Source organism: Taudactylus pleione, unplaced genomic scaffold (genome assembly GCF_031769625.1).
Source record: "Taudactylus pleione unplaced genomic scaffold, aTauple2 ptg001017l, whole genome shotgun sequence".
Classification (NCBI taxonomy): domain Eukaryota; kingdom Metazoa; phylum Chordata; class Amphibia; order Anura; family Myobatrachidae; genus Taudactylus; species Taudactylus pleione.
In genome coordinates, this window is record NW_028285418.1 from 346,352 (window position 1) to 368,100 (window position 21,749).

At 44.9% G+C, this 21,749-nt stretch overlaps 1 protein-coding gene across 1 annotated transcript in view; it reads left to right on the forward strand.

The window, feature by feature from the left end:
- The window catches only part of FTCDNL1 (formiminotransferase cyclodeaminase N-terminal like), a 54,994-nt gene that overhangs the window by 23,094 nt on the left and 10,151 nt on the right, over positions 1-21,749 (forward strand). The window contains 3 exon segments of the mRNA XM_088461106.1: positions 7,112-7,207; positions 15,004-15,156; positions 17,313-17,507. Coding sequence (XP_088317232.1) covers positions 7,112-7,207; positions 15,004-15,156; positions 17,313-17,507 — 444 coding nt within the window.

The window sequence follows — 21,749 nt, forward strand, 5'->3', positions numbered from 1 at the left end:
CGGGCACGCGCCCGATACTTTATCCCCAGGAAAAACGGCGATGGCGGTGAAAAGTCCGACCTCTAACTTTTCGCCGCTAATTGAATATGGCCCTTATGCATTTAGAACTACAGTGTGTAACCAGTCTTATTCATCACTAGAGGTTCAGACATCCACTGTAACCAGAACAATATTGTGCTACTAACGTAGAGATGTTCCTTTAAAGTGGGATGTTCTGATTTTTAATTTTCGTTTATTTAACCGCCAAGAATAATCTTATTAATAGGTCTGAGCTTACAGTCTTTAATTACTTGCCATACCTGGGGATTTTATAGTGGTCTATGGAGAGTTTCAAATTGACCTTACGGTAATGAGCGTCTGTTTTTATGCACTTGTCAGTGTTCTATGAATAACCAGTCTCCTCTCGTGTTTCAATTGACCATTTTTCCACTGGTTCTTTTCGGAGCAATGCAATAAATATTAATGTAAGATCTCTTTACATGCAGCAGCGATCCTCCAGTATTTCATGTGCCTTTGCCCTTTGTGAATTTACACCTCCTCAATCATAGCGCCAAGGAATACTTTAATACTATAAAAAGTAAATGTTAATAAAGGATAATAATGTGAGTTTTTTCAGCCTGCACTAAACCAGGCAGCTCCACAGCAAGCTACCCAGGAGTTGGATAACGTTCCAAGTGTAGAATGTGTCTGGCTGGCAGCAGAAACCATCTCTGGTCCTCCACAATCCATCATAGTATTTATTACCCCATCCCATTTACTTAACACTTCACTGACTGGCAAATCAGGGGAGGCCAATGTTGTATATCCTTGGCTCCTTAGTTGTTTTATAGGATTAGGTTATCAGCCTGGTGATTAAGTGATTGCACCCAGCAGTCTGTCAGCTGTGTGCTGGTGGGATATCCCGGGCCTTCAATGAACGCTTCTCAGTCGTATTAGTGGCTTCGGTTCAAGTGAAATTACAGCTATTATACTCCATTACGCAGATAAAACCACTTACTTCTGCAAAGGATCACGCTGACAGCGAATCCCGCCCACAGCTATGCTGCTCAGTGTTTTTCCTGTGTTCTGGATAAAGAAATTGTCAGAAAATGTGTTTTTCCTATTTTACGGCCATTGCCGTGAGCACATCAGGCACTGAAGTCTCGTGACACCTGAGTATTTACTTATGTCCTTCTTGTTCGGAATCGTTTTTGACTAACCTAACCCCCTAACCCTAACCCTCCTTAGGGGTGCGTAACCCCAAGTGCCTAACACTAATCCCCCCCTTCCCTGCTGCCTAACCCTAAGTCCCTCCCGGGGGGTGCCTAACCCTAACCCTCCCTCCCCCTAGCCTAACCCTAACCCTCCAGGGGGGGTGCCTAACCATAAGTCCCCCCCCGGGTGCCCTACACCTAACCCTCCCCCCCCGCGGCTGTCCGCTTGTGGCGCCCGGCATGCCTTCGATCGGGATGCCAGGCGCCGGTCTCCCGGCGTGGGGGAAATGTCAGGCGTCTACATCTAGACGCCCGGCATTTCACCCTCGCCGGGATATGACAGTCGGGAAGCCGGCTGCCGGTATTAAGGCAGCCAGCTTCCAGATTGTATACCTCTTGTTCGAGGCATACCTGACCAAAGTTATCAGGAAGAAATGTCCATCAAGAGATTTTATAAGTAGCGCTGTATTGCCAGAGTGGCCAAAATGATCAATGACATTGATGGAGCCGGCAACAAAAGAATTAGAGAGAGAGTGGCTTCGGGCTTCAGTAATTAGTTCACACTTTTACTGATCTCTCCAATGGATCACAGGCCAGCTATTGATGTTAATCGAAAGTTAACCACATATATTTAACGTGAGCAGCCATATTTGTATACGGTTTGGCTACTCGGATGGTGTAGTGGTTAGCATTACTGCCTCACAGCACACTGAGGTCCTGGGTTCTCACTACGGCCCTAACTGTGTGGAGTTTGTATTTTCTCCCCGTGCTTGCGTGGGTTTCCTCTGGGTGCTCCGGTTTCCTCCCATGCTCCAAAAATATACTGGTAGGTTAATTGGCTCCCAACTAAATTTAAGCCTAGTGTGTATGTGTGTGAGCATGTAATAGGGAATATAGATTGTCAGCTCCACGGGGCAGGGACTGATGTGACTGGCTAAATGTTCTCTATAAAGCGCCACGGAATATGTGTGCGCTATACAAATAACTGGTAATAAATAATAAATGAATAAATACTCATGGGGCTAAACTAGTTCAGCTGAGTGATACGATGGTGGTCATTGGCCAGCTGCTTAATCTGTCAGTCCCAGTCAGTATCTGAATGATCCTTTAAGGTATGTGCGCACGGCTGGTCTGTGTTTAGCCATGCGCCATCCGTTTGCTTGTTTTTTTGTAGAAAAAGAGACTACGCCACACCGCAGGTTCAGTTCGGGGTGTATATGATTGCGATGTACGGCTGCGCACGTTTTAGCCCAGTATGGCTGCCGCTCCACTTTCACCTCTATAGCTGCGAAGCAAAATCAGCGATGTAGAGTTCCCGTGAATCTGGAGCGCGATGTACGGCTCATCGCAGCTCATGGGATTGACTCTCTATGAATCTTTGATGCCTAGGAGAAACCAAAATATCTTGTGAATATAGGGCCTGATTCTGCGCCAGACGCAAAGTACAGTCATTTCTGGACGCTTGCGGCTGCTGGATTTGCTACCATTTCTTATGCGAGTATTCATCTCGTAATGCTCGTGTCCATCCTTATTCATGAGTATGCATCGCTCCACTGTTTTCCCACACAGGCGTAACCGCCAACGTTAGTATCAGCACTTCCTGCGCAGTCTGTGGATGAACGCGAGAACCGTCCACTTTTGGGCTTGCACCTCCTCTGAATTTGGCCCATAAGCTTATTCACCGAACACAGGATAGACGTGGAAATGAGAGATAAGTCCTTGCCTTTATTCACGTCCGTATTAGCGCTGCATCGTCTGGCGAAGACCCTGTACGCGGTGGTGAGTTGTGGCTGTCAGGATGGGTGAGCACTAGTTCACTGGAATCCGGTTCATGTCTCTCCTCAGTCTGACATTCAGCAGTGGTGTAAAATGACTACATTCAGAATATCGACTCCAGAATGCCGACATGGTCTGAATGTCAACACTCGCATTGCATTGACATGTGACATGTTGACACTCACATAATGTCAGAATGGCGTCCTTGTGAACACTGGCCCTGATTCAGAGCCGGACGCTCTGAATCAGGGAATTTTTTTTGTTATTTTTGGAGCGGCCTTCAGGCCGCTCGCATAGCTGTGGGTGACCACCCACAGCTATAGCGAGCGGCCATGATGATGGTCGCGATGGTCAAGACCATCGCGACCATCGGGCTTGAAACGAGACCCTTGTGGTAGGGTCTCGTGACCGCAAGCCCCAGAGAGATTTCGGCTCTAACAGAGCCGGAATCTCTCCACTGACATCACTCGTGATGTCAGTGGGGCTGCCCCCAAACGGCAGGCGTTCTCATAGAACGCCTCCATTTGGGCAGCCCGCCCACCAAAGGGGGCAAGCTGTCACGCAACATCGACAACTCTCCCCCTTTGGTGCGAGACCCGGAGCGACGGATTGCCCGTCGCTAGCCGGGTCTCGCACATGCACACGACGGAGCCGGCTCCGTCGTGTGCATGCACTGTGGGCCACCATCGACCCGGTTGCGAGCGCTCAGCTTCTTGTGAACGGGTCTGAATCAGGCCCACAGCTTTTTTAACTTATTTGAGCCCTAAACCTAACACTAACACGGACAGTCAACATTCACAATGTCAACATATCCATGTCCATGTTTATCCATGTCGACATTCAGACTATGGGCCCTGATTTCAGAGATGGATGCTTATGTGATCGCAGCTGCATTTTTGTATGCAAAGCAGTTGCGAAAATATGCTAATGCGTGCAAAGATCACCTGAGCATAAAGATGCCCACCGCTGCCTTCTTACCTGCGTGCGACGCTTACCTGGTCTCTGGACAGACTCGGAAGCTCTTCTGACACGCAGAGGGCTCGCCTGCTGAGTAAGCAATGGCACTAGCTAATTTCCGCACACCCATATAATGGCGTTCTAACGTTCAGACACGTCAGCGTTTTTCTGACCACCCCCCCTGTTACCACCCCCAAAAGCTGACAGCCGGCCACTCACTGTGCGATGTATTCCTTTGGGCGTCCGCAACCACAATGCAGTCGCAGCGCACGCTCTGTGTGGCTTATTTGCACGTGCGATGGGAAACAACCACTCGATTTGCATACGTAATCACCATTGCGTTCATCTCTGAATCGGGCCCTATGTCAACATTCCGGTGTTGACATAATGACTTTATGTCCAACTGTGGGACACTTTCAGACAGAATACCGACATGCCGCCAGTAGCGTCCAGCAATACAGCCAGTTTCCGGGGGAGGTATGATCACTCAGTGAATAGTTTGCACAATGCTGTATATCAGCTATCCTCACATATCCTCTTTATGGGGTCAAACTTAGACATGTTCAAGCATACGGCTATGGGTATAGCAAAATAACATATAGAAACTGTATAAGGACCTGGTTATGCAGCTCAACACTCGCCTTTATAAATTAGGATTGGCATGCTAAACCTAATGCATGACGTTGATGCGAAACCTGCACTTGTTGGTTGGTATAGGATAATGGTAGCTGCTGGCACTATGGAGACAATCCCAGATCTCCTACAGACTTCTCCATTGATTTGTTGTAGTATTTACCGGATCCATTAAAACCACCTAACTATTATCCCTGTGTACTTAGTATTATTAGATCTACATATATGTATATATATATATATATATATTGATTGTCACATAATGCGCCTATAGAATTACGCAAACTAGCGCAGGCACTATAACTGTATATGCTAAACCTAATGCATACTTGCCAACTTTCCCTCATTAGGATCGACGCCGGAGGACCGGCAGTGAAGATCCCGGCAGGTAAGTATTTTAATCCTCCCCAACCCTAAACCTCCCTTAGGCATGCCTAACCCTAACCCCCCCTGTAAGTGCCTAAACCTAACCCCCTTCCCCGAAGCCTAAACCTAAGTCCCCTGGGGGGTGCCTAACCCTAACCTCCTCCCAGGGATGCCTAACCCTAAGTACCCCCCAGGAGCCCCTATCCTAACCCTCCCTCCCCCCCCACGTCTGTCCGTGCCCGCCGCCCGGCTTACCATTGTCCCGAATGCCGGGCATCGGGCTCCCAGCGTAGGTAAAATGACAGGTGTCGGGATTTCGACGCCTGTCATTAGACCCCTGCCGGGATTAGACAGTCGGGAAGCTGGCGGTCGGCATTTTCGACCGTCGACATCCTGACTGCATCCTCCCCCCTCATTGTCAGGGAGACTCCCTGAAATAGTAGCAATCTCCCTGTCTCGCTGAAAGAGTCTAGTAATCTCCCTGATTGCACCTTACCCCCATTACGTAGCTGTTACATACACAAAAACCCAGAGATATATACAATATTCAAATGGGATCATTAGTACAATTTCCCTGCAGTGGTTATAAGGCACAATGGTCCCTATGGCTACATACATTAGCTGAACAGTATCAGTGTTTTCATCAACACGTAGCACTTACTAACTGGTTTGGGACTCGTTTACATTTGGATGTAAGTCAGGTTTATGACACGCCTCTCAGATGTAGCAGTACACGCCCATCACATGTATGACACACCTCTCAGATGTAGCAGTACACGCCCATCACATGTATGACTTCACCTCTCAGATGTAGCAGTACACGCCCATCACATGTATGACACGCCTCTCAGATGTAGCAGTACACGCCCATCACATGTATGACACGCCTCTCAGATGTAGCAGTTCACATCCATCACATGTATGACACGCCTCTCAGATGTAGCAGTACACGTCCATCACATGTATGACTTCACCTCTCAGATGTAGCAGTACATGCCCATCACATGTATGACACACCTCTCAGATGTAGCAGTACACGCCCATCACATGTATGACACGCCTCTCAGATGTAGCAGTACACGCCCATCACATGTATGACTTCACCTCTCAGATGTAGCAGTACACGCCCATCACATGTATGACACGCCTCTCAGATGTAGCAGTACACGCCCATCACATGTATGACACGCCTCTCAGATGTAGCAGTACACGTCCATCACATGTATGACTTCACCTCTCAGATGTAGCAGTACATGCCCATCACATGTATGACACACCTCTCAGATGTAGCAGTACACGCCCATCACATGTATGACACGCCTCTCAGATGTAGCAGTACACGCCCATCACATGTATGACACGTCTCTCAGATGTAGCAGTACACGCCCATCACATGTATGACACGCCTCTCAGATGTAGCAGTACACGTCCATCACATGTATGACTTCACCTCTCAGATGTAGCAGTACACGCCCATCACATGTATGACACGCCTCTCAGATGTCGCAGTACACGCCCACTTTACCGCCGCGTTTATAGGTGCTGCTTTCACAATCTCCCTGAAATGCTTTTTCAAAAGTAGGCAAGTATGGTATAAGGCCATTGTATTACTTGTTTATACTAACTACAGTTATTAGTGCATTGATCCTGAAGGGATCTGTGTAATCTCCCCGGGTTCTTCTCCCACTGTCCTTCTCTCCTTACCTCACATAGATCACATCGTCCCTGTTGCGTGCATGATGCATTTGCGGTACTGGGACCCCAGGTGATGTATCGGCGTAGGAAGGATCTAGGAAGTACATTTGCTAAAGCGACAGTTTTTAGAAGTGGAGATGTTGCCCATAGCAACCAATCAGATTCTACTTAACATTTATCTAGCACCTTCTAGAAGATAATAGCTAGAATCTGATTGGTTGCCAAGGGCAACATCTCCTCTTCTAAAAACTTTCACTTTAGTAAATATACCCCTACAGGTGTCCTTGCTTCACATCTCACCGATTACTGTAACTCCTCGGTCATGCTTGTATAATGTAACAAGACCCAGGCCCCCGACGTGCCAGCGCTCTGGAAATCTGCTCTCCAGATTTGGATACTGTATAATTTACTGCCTAATGATTGCACACAAGATTAAGTATCATTATTGGAAATCTGTACCAGGAGCAAAGTCATTTATTTTACTGTGACAGGTGGAAAGTATCCGGATACATCTGTGCTGAACGTGTTCTCCAATTATGGCTACAACAGGTTGGTCATCACTGTCGTCTCCATCGATGAGCAGATAGGTAAGTGCCATGTTTATCAGCCGCTCCCTGTTTTCTGTTTAGTGCATGATTATAAAGTGTCCGGTCTTAAATGCAATGTATGTCATGCAATACAGGCAGTGATGGGACTGCATCTGTCATTGCCAGGTTCCCTCACCTCCGGGCCCCATATCAGCCACAGCTAAAGGAACCTGGCAATGACAGATCACCCCTCCTCCTCCGAGTTTCCTTCAGCTAACTCCCAAAAGAGCCAAATGGGGAAGTCTTCTGAAAGAGAGTCTTTTAAAAGTACAGGAACCAGGAGGCTGTGTTATCATCCAGTCCCTGTCCCAATTTTATAATGGGACACGGCCATGCACTGTTCCACCACTGAATCCAGACCTGCAGACTCCGACACAAAGAGCAGCTCCAGTGGAAATGTTTAAGCTGTCCATAATACATAATTTTCCCATTGATATATCAGCAATGGGTGTGGATCACTAGGTCTACAGTAAATAGGTAGACAATGGAAGTTAGACAGGCAATAGGTCGACAGGGTCTGAAGTTCGACACACTAAAGGTTGACTGGTAAGAAGGTCGACAGGGTCATTAGGACAACACACATAATGCCGACACAGAAATGGTCGACACATGTTTTTTTTTTTCGAGCCTTAATCTTCACCCTAACAATCCCACCTGGTGCTTAACCCTAACCGTCGGGGTACGTGCCTGACCCTAACCGTCCATTCTAGTGTCTAGCCCTCCTGTAAGTGCCTAACCCTAACCGTCGGGGTAAGTGCCTAATCCTAACCCTCCGGTAAGCGCCTAACCCTAACCATCCCTCCTGGAGCCTAAACCTAACCATCGGGGTAATTGCCTAATCCTAACCCTCCGGTAAGCGCCTAACCCTAACCCTAAAAAACTGAAAAAAACAAACAAAACATGTTCAGTCATTTCTATGTCGACCTTACGTGTGTCAACATAATGACCCTGTCGACCTTCAGACCCTGTGGACCTATTGCCTGTCTAACTTTCATTGTCTACCCAAACATTGTCTACCTATTTACTGTAGACCTAATGACCGGATTCCATCAGCAATATCTTATCTAGTATATCTTGATTTCTCAACACATTTGTGCTCTAGCCGGTTATTATCCAACACAACTCAGGAATATACAAGCAATAGACTTTACAGTACATGCGCCAACAATACAGTATATACCTATATCTAGAGATAAGGTGGAGAAGTTGCCCAAAGTAGGCTTAGTACACCTCCCTTTGATATTTAAACATACAGTATGTTGATTTTACCTTTAATACAGGTTGAGTCTCCCATATCCAAATATTCCGAAATACGGAATAATTTTGGCATGACTGAGATAATGAACCCTTTGATTTTTGATGGTTCAATGTACACAAACTTTGTCTAAGGCACAAATTATTAAAAATATTGTATAAAATTACCTTCAGGCTCTGTGTATAAGGTGTATATGACATATAAATTAATTTCATTTCTGTACACAAACTTTGCTTGAGCCACAAAATTATTGAAAATATTGTATAAAATGACCTGCAGGCTGTGTGTATAAGGTGTATATATAACACATAAATGCATTCTGTGTATATTTGGGTCCCATTCCCAAGATATTTCATTATAATATGCAAATATTCCAAAACACGGAATATTCCGTTATCCAAAATACCCCTGGTCCCAAGCATTTTGGATATGGGAGACTCAACCTGTATACACATTTGTCTACTGCGCATGTGTTGGGTACAGTAAGGGCATGCACTTAAAGCCCGTTAAGATGCAACCTTCTGAGGCATATGCGAGCCATACATCTAGTGGGCCAATCCCTGATTCCCCGATTCCGATCCGCTAATCGGCAGACTCCAGTGATCGGCGAATCTCGGGGTATCGGTAAAATACTACATGTTAAAAATCCCCATCTGGGCGATTCCAATAATGTTTGTGTTGGAATCCGCTAATCAAGATTGTCCAACACGTTGGATTTTGATAAGCCCCCGATCCAGGCGTTGGCAGAAAGGGGAATTGTCCTGATAGATGCCTGATGTACGACCAGCCTAAGACACATCCCCAGATACGTTTTGTAAGGGGCTCATTTTTGGAATGTACTGGAGGCCGGTTTTAAAAGTACTTAGCGATAATGATGATATCCATGCGCCAGGCGGGAGTGGCACCGGGATGTGGCAAATGCGATTATCTCAGTTATTAATAACACATAACAAGAAACTGTTCTGTCGTCTGTTTGATACTTATTATTATTACTAGGGTTGTGCTGCTCAGTTCTTCAGAAATCGGAATCCGCCCTAATTTCGTGAATCAGGACAGATCCGAGTCGCGGTTCTGATCTTCAGGCGGTTCGGAATTCGAATTTTAAATCCGAATTTCGGGTTTTGAATTGCAAAAGTTACATGATTTTAGCTGTTTTTAAAAACGTTTCGTCAATTTAAAAAAAAAAAAAATAAATCCCAAAAAGAAAACACGAAGATGGATCTAGATCCAAAACACGGGGGTCAGCGCACATCTGTACTTATTACATTATGATATGTGAAAATAGTTTACTAAAAACACTGGGCCTGATTCAGCATGGATCGCAACCGCATGTGCGCAGGATAGCATTGCGATCGCACTGCGATCACGCACGCACATAGAAAGCCATCGCAGAGTGAGTGACGTCAGGGTTTGGGGGTAGTGATGGGGGAGTGGTCAGAGAAGAGAAGGCGTGCCTGTCTGTTTGAACGCAGTTACGTGGGCGTGCATAAATTAGCCATTGCGACGGCATACGCAGCTTGTGTACGTGAGACGAGACTTGCACTTTCTGAGTCAGGTCAGAGCTGCGGTAATTGAGCTTGACGGGCCCATGTTCCTCGATGGTACCGATGTGTACGCAGGACAGCGAGGTATTACGGATGTGAGAAAGCGGCAGTGGGCGTCTCTGTGCTGGCTGAGCGGTGGCACACATTAGCATATTTTCGCAGCAGCACTGGGTGTGATTATGGAGCTGCGCTCGCTATAGCGCAAATTACAATAGCGATCTGTGATGAATCACTGCTCAGGTGCATCCCTATGCTTTATGGGGCGTAAGTGGAAGTATTAACTTAAAATATATGCGCAACTCGACGTAAAACCGTTTGCATGATAATTATTAGGCATTATCTCGCACCAAGCTCATTGATTCCCTGTATCATCAGCATTGTATCTCATGTCACCAGATCGAGGGAAGGAACGTAACAGTCTCTGGCCCTAATTCAGACCCGCTCGCGAGTGCTGAGTGCTCGCAAGCGGATCGATGGTGCCCAAGTGCGCATGAGCACGACGGAGGCGGCTCCGTCGTGCGCATGCGCGAGACCCAAATAACGATGGCCAAGCCGTCGTTATGGGTCTCGCACCAAAGGGGGCGTGCTGTCGATGGTGATTGACAGCACGCCCCCTTTGGTGGGCGTGCCGGGGGCGTGGCTGCCCAGACGGAGGCGTTCCCATGGGAACGCCTAACGTCTGGGGCCGGCCCCACTGACATCACTAGTGATGTCAGAGGGAGTGCTTTTGGCTCTGATAGAGCCAAAAGCACTCCAGGGCTTGCGGCAGCGAGACCCTACCGCAAGGGTCTCGTCGCAAGCCCGATGGTCGCTATGGTCTTGACCATCGCAACCATCATTTTGGCCGCTCGCATAAGCTGTGGGGGGTCACCAACAGCTATGCGAGCGGCCAGAAGGCCGCTCCAGAAGGTAGGAGGGACGGCCCTGATTCAGAGCGAGCGCTTTGTCAGAGCGTCCGGCTCTGAATCAGGGCCTCTGTGCATATGACAATAACCCAGTCACTGGCATCAGTCACACGGGTGTGGTGTAAAAGATAGACCGTAATTAGACAGACAATGTCTAGGTAGACACCAGATGTTAGACAGTCAAAAGGTCGACACACTAAAGGTCGACATGAAATAAGGTCAACAGGTACAAATGGTTGACAGGGTCAAATTGTCAGCAAACAATATGGTAGTTGCTCAATCAGCTTAATGACATACTGCAGGTGCTTGTAAAGGGCAGGGTTTACACTGAGCTACAGAAAAAAGGAATTTGCCCTCAAATCAAAAATACTTGAATCCTACATAATAATAGAAATTCAGAGGTATTGGTTACATACATTTGCAAATATATGAATAAGCGCTGGGCCAACGTCAAGGGTCAAATTTGTCGACATGAAAATGGTCGACAAAAAAAATGGTCAACACATGGTCAACAATGGTAACCATCGGGGTAGGTGTCTGACCCTAACTGTCCCTTCTAGTGCCTAACCCTCCAGTAAGTGCCTAACCCTCCCTCCTGGTGCCTAACCCTAACCGTCTTGGTAAGTGCCTAACCCTAACTCTCCAGTAAGTGCCTAAACCTAACCCTAAATTTTTTTTTTATATATATATATATCATGTCGACCATATTTGTGTCGACCGTTTTCATGTCAACCTTTTGACCCTGTCGACCATGCATACATGTCGACCTCTGGTGTGTCGACCTTTTGTCCCTGTTGACCTTTCTTTTGTCCCTGTCGGCCTATTGACTGTCTAACATCTGGTGTCTATCTAGACATTGTCTATCTAATTACTGTCTATCTACAGTCCGGAACCCCATTCACACATCCCGATCACTAAGTTATTAGTATTGCCTAAGACGTCTGTGTTTCCTGCTGTTGTGTGCCGTGCTTGAGAAGAGTCTACAAAGCATATTGGAATATACTTATAGCAGTAGCCATGGAATTATTGATCATAGGTCCTGAAACCGTTACAAATTCAGCATGTTCTATTCATTGACGACACTACTCGTTTGGTTTTTTTTTGTTCTTAAAAACAATAGAATAAAATAAGTCACCTCCACAATGGCAGTCAAGGTTTGGAGGATGCGGATCCTCCTAGTCTATACTGAGCAACGCCGAACCCAAAGTCACAGGATATAATGATATAATGAGCAAGCCGCAAAGTGCCGTATGACATCCCATGATTTAATAAATATGTTCGCTGTTGCTTTAAGATCTTGGAACATCATTTGTGAACATTATTTTAGCTGAGCAAGTGAAAAACGGATCCAAAGGGAATTAAAAAAAAGCCGTTAATTAAATTACTTCATTTGCTGGGGAAATGAGAAGACTATAAAATGTTTAACGCTTTACTTGGATAAATTAATTTACATATATATATAATTTTATTTATTTAGCATTTTATATTTAACCCTTATCGTGATGGGGATGAGGACTTCTTTATGGATTAAGAAATTCTATATACTCAATAGAGCTTTCTTCTCCTTAAATGCCTTGTTATTGTACCATGGCTCAGGCTGGCCATACACTGTAGGGTTTTCTCAGACAGTCTCACTTACAATATGACGGTCCGACAGATTCAAATCATTCAGACCCTGATCCTACACTGAATGATTTATCATTGTAAAGTACACTGAATGACATCGACAGGACGACAGTGTGACAGATCGAACATGTTTCACAATCAAAACCAACAGTCCTGATTTTTGCAATTTTCCAGTGTTGGACGATTATCTCTCATGTTCATACACTGAACTATTATAATCATTCAGAGCTAGTGTACATCGGCCGGATTGGATAGATTTATCTTTCAGTGTATGGCTAGCTTTATGCGGGCTGGAATCTGGAGTTTGTAGAGTTAAGGTAAGTACACACGGTACGATATTTATGAACCATAACGATATCGTTCAATGATAAATCGTTCATTTTTATGCAGTGAACGACCAACGATGTGCGTTCCCGCATGGACGATAACACTATCTATGGTCGTCCGTACATGCAGGCCAACTTGGACAATTTCATCACGATTTGCCTGTTCAGAGATGTGGCAGGATGACTTCACTGAACGATATCTATCATAGATAGTGGGTACACCCAATATCATTTGTCCTGCACTACAGAAAGTTCCAGGGAAATCGTTCAGCGATATCGTTGGTTGTGCAGATCGTACTGTGTGTACCCAGTGTAACACAGTATAACCGTTTATAGGTGATTGTATCTACTGTAAATACAGCTTATAGAGATAATGAGTTGTTGGCCAGATGTGTGACAAGAAAGTGTATATTGAAGAGCTACCTAGTTGTCAGTGATAGGACGCGTGAACCTTAATGTGCAACCACTTGCGAAATGGAGGACCCAGTTCCTGGTTTAGAGATGGACGTTAATGCGATCGCAGCTGCCATTTTGCGCGGGACAAAAATATGCTGATAGTTCCAAAGCATAACCGAGCATAACGACGCCCACTGCTGCCTTCTCGTATGTGTGCGACGTCACTTACCTGTGTAAATTTCGGTTAACATCAACACACATCGAGCAGCCATCTTCCCCTTGCGGAAGAACTGACCAGCCGCAAACACTGACGCAGAGAGCTCTCATGCTGCGTATGTAATCACAGTGGCTAATATATGCACGCCCATGTAACGCCATTTAAACGGTTAGACACATCTGCGTTTTTCTGTTCACCCCCCCCATTACCTCCCTCCAAATGCTGGCTACCTGCCACTCATTTTACAAATGGGTTCTGCCGGTGTCGGAAAGTGACAGAGCTGTAGGCAGAGAGGGGGTGTGTCTGGAGAGAGCAGGGGCGGAGCAGCGGATAGAGAGGGGGCTGGGCAGAGCAGCGGATAGAGAGGGGGTTGGGCGAGCAGCGGATAGAGAGGTGGGCTGGGCGGAGCAGCGGATAGAGAGGGGGGCTGGATGGAGCAGGGGATAGAGAGGGGGGCTGGGTGGAGCAGGGGATAGAGAGGGGGGCTGGGCGGAGCAGCAGATAGAGAGGGGGCTGGGTGGAGCAGCGGATAGAGAGGGGGGCTGGGCGGAGCAATGGATAGAGAGGGGGCTAGGCGGAGCAGCGGATAGAGAGGGGGGCTGGACGGAGCAGCGAATAGAAAGGGGGCTGAGCAGAGCAGTGGGCAGACACTGAGGTGACCCAACATATGCCAGTCCCTTTTAGTAGTATATAATAAATGCAGTATATTAAATAACATGTATATTACAGTATAGAAGTTATACTGTGTAGTAGAAATAAGTAACATTTTCAAAACTATTCCACAAAATATTTGGATCATTCTGCGTTTCGCTGCAAACATTTCCAGGTTTAGCCAGTGGTATTTGCTCTTACGTGTTCTCAGTTCTATTTGCAAAATGCTAAATTACAAATGACAAAACTTGGGCAGGGCTCAAGGATCTCCGGAACCTCGCACCTCTGAGAAACGGCCGGGTCAGCTGCTAGACCCAAATGGTGCAAAAAAACTGATTTTGTTTATGTCTATGGTGCAGTTTATCCAATAATAGATCATCTAAATGTTGTTAGGGACAAAAAGTACACGATTCATTGTTAAGACATTTAATTATAAACATCCTCCTTACATTCAGCATGCTTGGAAAATGTCCTAAATGATCTGCTACGGACCGGTATGAATATAGTACTTACGGGGGTGGGGTGGTGTATCTGGTAGTGTCAAGAGTGGACCAGTGGAGGTTTCCCATAGCAACCAATCAGCTTTGAGGCAGCATTTATATATGACATTGTATACACTGGTAGGAAGAAGCTGATTGGTTGCTACTTGTAACTTCTCCACTGGTTCACTCCTCCACTAATTTCACAAAAAAATAAATGATGTGAATAATAACATTGTTGTCTATTTTATATTCTTACCAAAGCACATTCCTGGGTCACTGCCAGGGGTGATACAATATGGGCCACTATCATGGCACTTACTGTTATTCATGCAAAATATGTTAATCGTGTTAGAGTTTGTATGATGGAGTAATTGTTGTACCGTCATTTATGCAGATAAGTCTGTCGTGTCTGCGTGTGTGGAAGGCTTTGCGTGTATCGATCTATCGTTACATGACGGCATACACCCCTGCCTCGGTGCCATCGACCTCATACCCGTCTATCCTTTATCAGGAGTAACATTGGAGCAGTGTGGTCATGTTGCCAGAGGTATGTGTTATCCTAAGCCAGTGTTGGCTAACCTTGACACTAGCTGTTATGGAACTACATAACCCAGCATGCACTGCTACAGTTTTGCTATTAGGGCATGCTAAAACTGTGGCAGGGCATGCTGGGATATATAGTTCCACAACAGCTGGAGTGTCAAGGTTAGCCAACACTGTCCTAAGCAATGTGATACAACACTTACATGTAGCTGCTGTATGTATATTTATTGGCATGGTTAGTCAGCCGTGCATTCAGACCTTCTCTCTGTGTGGCTTTCATCTTATTGAAGTGTCATATTTGATATTACTTACCATTATATTATGTGCTATGGGGAAACGCATTTGTTACCTTTTTTGTTAATGTTTTTCTGCACTACACCTTTTATCACCATGTTTCAGAGCCTCGCCCCTCGCTGATCACCATCGGGTAAAATAAACACATTCTAGAGGTCCCACCGATATTTCCCCTCTCACGTGCAGCTTCCAGGTCACATTGTCGGCAGAGAAATTTGGCTGCTATTTTAGACAAAATAATTAAATTCCTAGCCATGCGTACAGACTGCCTCCGGAACGATCGGGCAAAGTCACTCCGCGACCAATATCTTTGCTCATTTTTTTTTTCTCTCACACGCCATGAAGGTGCGCAGGAAAATGAGCGAAAATTGGCTACTATATTTAACGGTACCGTGCACAGTCGGACATTACGCCGATGTCTGGCGGCTCATCGCTGAGGATTGAATATGCTCCATTAACTTTATTGGGTTGTCTTAGAATTAGACGGACTAACCAATAAAAAATTGTTGAGGGTATCACTCAGCCACTAAGGTGACAGATTTATCTTGTGACTGCGCTCAATGACATGAGTTGCGGGCATTAGAATTACTGATGCATTCTGTATATCTGAGGTATAATTTTCCCAGAGGTTCTGGCATATAAGCATGTTTCACCATTATAAAAAATAAGAGGGAGATGTATCAAGCAGTGGGAGTAGTGGGGAACTTGCCTATAGCTACCAATCAGCTTCTACCTATCATTTTATAGAATGTACTTGATAGCTCAAAGCTGATTGGTTGCTATGGGCATTTTTTTATTTATTTTGAGTGTAACAGTGATTGTAGTGATTTGTAAAATACAATGCAGTGCTATGGGAACGATGCCATCTTTTGTGTGAAAGCATATATAGACAATATCGCTACTGTGATGTACAGTAGATTGGAACTTAATGCAAATCATCTTGCACCAGTTACCTGCAAAGTGGCTCATTTAAATAATAATAATAAAAAATTTAAAAAGTTTACTTCCATGAACTATTACTGGAAATTACTATATGCTGCCACTAGATGTCACTGTTGTACCTCTGCTGGCAGCTGCTTAGCCTGGTCGGTCTCTCTTAAGTGTTTCTCAGCAGCAATTTCAAAGAGAGTTATCTGAGACATATTATAAGACAAAAGGTCGGGTCTAGTAATCAGCACTAGTAGTTAGTACTTACCAGCTCTAAGGAGCTAATAAAAAATTGTGGTATAAAGACAGAGCTAGTCAGGTAGTCGTTGGCTGCTGTGGGAATTAGGGTTTATTCCAAAAAATAAAATGTATCTATGTATTGTCTTTAATATAAACTACAGTACATGACTGTCAGTGATTTAGCCATTGTATCCAAATATCTGCGTTCCTATCCATTTACTGTTCTGTTCCTTATCACTGTAAGCCACAACCGGTTTAATTATGGTGTGTTTCTGCCAGTGATTTAGGGACACTTCCAATTATATCTACTATTCCTGCATAAGATCATTGTCTATAGTAGTGGTTCCCAAACTTTTTCAGTTCAGTGCACCTTTATGGTCTCCTTGATTTTTTTCAAGGCACCCCTAACCCAAATTAATTACCGAGCAGTCCCTTTTTGACCCAGGTAGTTGGGCCAGAATTACATAACCGATGTCAGGACAGAAATACTTATTAACTTGTTTGTAAAAATAATACGTATAAATCTAAGGAAAAATTATATTTTTCTGTGTCTCTCTTTCTCTCTTTGGAGGGTGCTGCGATGACGCACAGTTTGGGAACCACCGGTCTATAGGATTATGTCTATTATAAAATACATTCAAAATGTGAAATAAAATGAATTGTGAACTAGCCAGCCCATTAACCTGACTCCGTCTGTAGATATTGCCGAGGAGGTGGTCTCGCAGGTTCCGGGGTCCTGCGCAGTTCTTTTCGGTTACGCAGACAGCGCAGAGAGGAAGAGTTTGGCGGATAAAAGGAGATCGCTGGGATGGTTTAAGAAACAGTCCGAAATGAACATGGATGCATTAAAAGTAGATGTTGGACGGACACCGTCTAGAAAATAGGGAATAACAGGTCAGCTTGCAGTGTGTTTTATTAATGGCTCGAACCGGCGCGCATCCGGTTTTGTGATATTAAGGTGTCCGTGAGCCTCTGATAAGATGAAGGAATTATATCCGCGCCAAATATTCTATGCAGCTTAAACCCCAATGTAATTGAGAATCTTTTGAATATACTCTAATCGCCTGATTCTGAGTCGGAAGCATTGGCGTTATTGGGATGGTCATTTTTTGGGGGTGTTTTTTGTAACTGCGTATGTGTCTAAGTAGCTATGGTGTGCGCGCACAGAATCGCAGGACCGCGAGAAGCACGCTCTCTGGGATGTATTGGAAATGTGCTGGGCATTCCCGAGCAGTGACTGGTTGGAGGATAATCGGACGCACAGAGAAGCACTACCTTATGGGAGCATCGCTGATGTTCAGATCTCACTGACAGGCCCCAGTCACTGGTTGGCCTGAGTCTGAATAGGTTTTGTCCAATGTGACCTGTGGATCGACACTGGCCAATAGGCTGCATCGGCCCAATGCTTACAACTCACTCTAATCTATTGACACAAAGATGATTTCCATTGTTACCAGTAGGGATGGGCAGATCGATTCACTGCACTGAGTTGAGCCTCATGGCTCAACTCAGTGAAGTGTCTCGAGACACGACTCTTTAGATAGAGCAAGCGCTGGAGTCAGCAGGGGAGCCAGCGACTCAGAGTGAGTCGCTGACAGCTCCGCAGCCCAGCACTACAGCTCAGGGTTCTCACTGACTCTCCTTAGTCAGTGAACTCCCCTGAGCCCTGGCTGTAGCTGCGCGACTCAGTCACTGACAGCTCCGCCCCCCGCAGCCCAGCTCAAGCCTCTGCACTGACTCAGGAGAGTCAGTGCACTGCCCTGAGCCCTGGCAGTAGCTGCACGACTCAGAGTGAGTCGCTGACATCTCCGCCCCCTACACTGCCGTTCTGTAGGGGGCGGAGCTGTCACTCACTCTAGCTACCACTGACAGAGAGGCTGGGGAGGTGACAGAGAGGCTAGGGGAGGTGACAGAGAGGCTAGGGGAGGTGGCAGAGAGGCTAGGGGAGGTGACAGGCTAGGGGAGGTGACAGAGAGGCTGGGGAGGTGGGTGTCTCGACTCACCAAACACTGAGTGACTCGAATCATTCGCTCATCTGAATGATTTGAGTCAGTGTGTTGAGACACTCACTCACAAGCCATCTCTAGTTACCAGTATGTTCTCTAGAGCAAAACTGCATCACCAGTCACAAACACTGTTACTGCATAGAGAACAGTATACACTATGCTTGTATGGATTAGCCGCATGGACATGTTGGGATATAGGATAATTAGTTTTTTACATTATAAGAGAGGCATTACGCACTAGTCTGCCTATAAGTGTGGCTGCAAATCATTTTCACACTGGCAATGTGAGCCAAACGCCTCCACCACGTCAATCAGCTGATATCGGGGTATTCACAATCCCAGCATGAATAGAGATTTATACCAGAGTCCTCTGTGGGAGATCCTTATGGGTAACAAGCATCTATGGTACTTTAATTAACAGCCAGATGGAGAAAAATTAATTTGCTTAGGCTGTAATATGATCAGTAAAAAAGTTAAGTGTTTGACATTATTATTATTATTATGATTATTATTATTATTATTATAATACTATTACTATTATTATTATTATTATTTATATTATTATTTATATTTTTGTTTATTTTTTATTATACTATTAGTTTTCTTCTTCTTCTTCTTCTTATTATTATTATTATTTATGTAATTTTTTTATATTTTTGAATATACAATTAGTTATATTATTATTATTATTATTATTATTAATAATAATATTTTATTAATATTTTTATTATACTATTAGTTTTATTTTTTATTATTAATAATAATCATTTAAATATTGTTTTCTGATTATGGGGGGTACAATAAGAGTAAAGTGTGGTGAATCTGTAAGATGTTTTTAAACTATTTTATATGTCATTGTATTTGTGACAGAGTTTATTCCCTTATTTCTTTAAGGAGCCAATAGCAAACTGTTCTTTATTCATATATGGGCAGTCTCACCAATGCTACGTACACACTGGCCGATATATCATTCGTACAGCTGCCGACTAATTTATTTTCCAGCTCATCGACCAGTGTGTACACCCGATATATCTACAAACGACAGAAATATTGTGTCGGGCCATGCAGCATGGCAGTTGTGATATATCTTTCAGATATTTATTGTGAGCATCTGCCTGTGTGCATGGATGACCGACCAACCAACCCATATACTGGCCGCAGGAACCACCAACAATGCCGTCACTACCGGTTCCTGTGGGCAGACATTTCGGTGGGTAAGTGTGTATGCACACCATACACAACAGATCGGTCCATCGGCAATGTGTGTGCTCGGCATAACAATGTGAAAAATAATGTTCAGAATTACTGTTCTAAGCTAAATTGCTATAAATGTTTTATTACTGTGTTATCATTAGTGTAACACGCTAAGGGGCATATTTATCACAATCCACATTTTTAATGATAATGCTGTGATAAATATTTTTCATATGAATACGCAACGTGAAGATGAATATTTTCCGGAGCTCGATAAATCCGCCTCCATAGCAGCCCCCATACAACCTATTTGTGGTCGGAAATGTAGGGGCCGTAGCAGATATCAGAGATAATCATTAGAAAATCATCCTTTTATTGTGGTATTTTATTATTATTATTATTATTATTCATATTAGAATTTAGTAAATCTGATTTACAAGCTACGCTGTGCTGGAAGAGTCTGTCATTATATAGGAGATGTATAGGACCTATGTCGGTGGTAAGTAAAATTGGATGCGTAATGATGCCGTAGTGTCATATGATGCTTTGTCTTCTAGATCTCATCATTATATGTGTAACGCTGTACATGAGCGCTGTGGGGAGAGGGGTGAATGCCATGATTGTCTCCTCTAAGGTGGGGTGGATATACAAGTCTCCTGCCAACTTCAGTGCTGTCCATGGCCTGCCTCGTGAGAGGGAATACCATCCCGGCCTTGCAGCATCAATTGTGTCATATACTGTAGGCACAGTAGGTCAGTGGCGTAAATTCATCCCAGACACCCGGAGACAAGTTATAATTTGGTGCCACCCTCCCTAACAAAAGGGAAAATAAATATGGTGTCTATCTATCTATCTATCTATCTATCTCATATCTACAGTATCTATCTATCTATCTATCTATCTATCTATCTATCTCATATCTACAGTATCTATCTATCCATCCATCCATCCATCCGCACAAAAACACTAATATAGAATATGTTTCTATTAGGCCTATTTACTAAAGTAAATGTGCACGATATCTCCCCCCCCCCATTATTTGGGTATATACGGCTATGCGTTAGTCACAGATAAGATAGTGACCTGTATGGTGCAATTAGCATGAGGCTCAGAGTCCTCCTGATGGAGGTGAAAGCTATCTGATGTGGGGTGGGGAACCCTCCTGATACCCCAGATAGAGAGGGAAAATCACCTGATGTGGGGGTTTTAAGGAATAAGGATCTGATTCAGACCCGGTCACTAGATGCGTACGCTCGCACTGAGCGAATGCAAATTTTCCAAATTGACGTCATGGGATGCGAACGCTCGCCAAGGCATAAGCACACCCACTTTGGCTGTGCGAGTGATCCCTCTGTGTATGCAGACACCCATTAGCGTATGTAGAGAAGCTCACTGGCACACGTCATCTCCAGGAAGTGTATGAAAACATTGGTACATCGAGCACCATCGGAAGCTAACGCAGCGCTTGTGGTAACCTTACCCTACCGCAAGCACTGCGAGGACCTCAGTAAAAAAAAAAAGGCAAGTGACGTGTACTATGACGCTGCCTGTTAATTATGCACGCCTCTGAAACGGCGTTGAAACACTCTGGCACGCCTTCGTTCGCAGATGTGGCTGCAGCAGTACACTGCTAAGAAAGGAGAAGCCTCTCCCGGGGCTCAGGTGGTTACACGCCTGCCCAGCACTGAGTAAGGCACGGCAGGGGAGGCCTTTGAGAATTTTGCTCTGGGGCCCCCATAGGTCTAGTTATGTCCATGAATCAGCTTCTAAGTGTCATTGTACAGACTGGGCTACAGAAATCACTGTTAGAAAGTGATTGGTTGCTTTTTGGCAATTTCTCCACTTCATCTTCTCTCCTAGGTTTGATACATCTCCCCCTCAGTGCCTTGTGTAGGGCAGTTGCGTCATTTTTCAGGTCTTTTACTATATGAGCCAG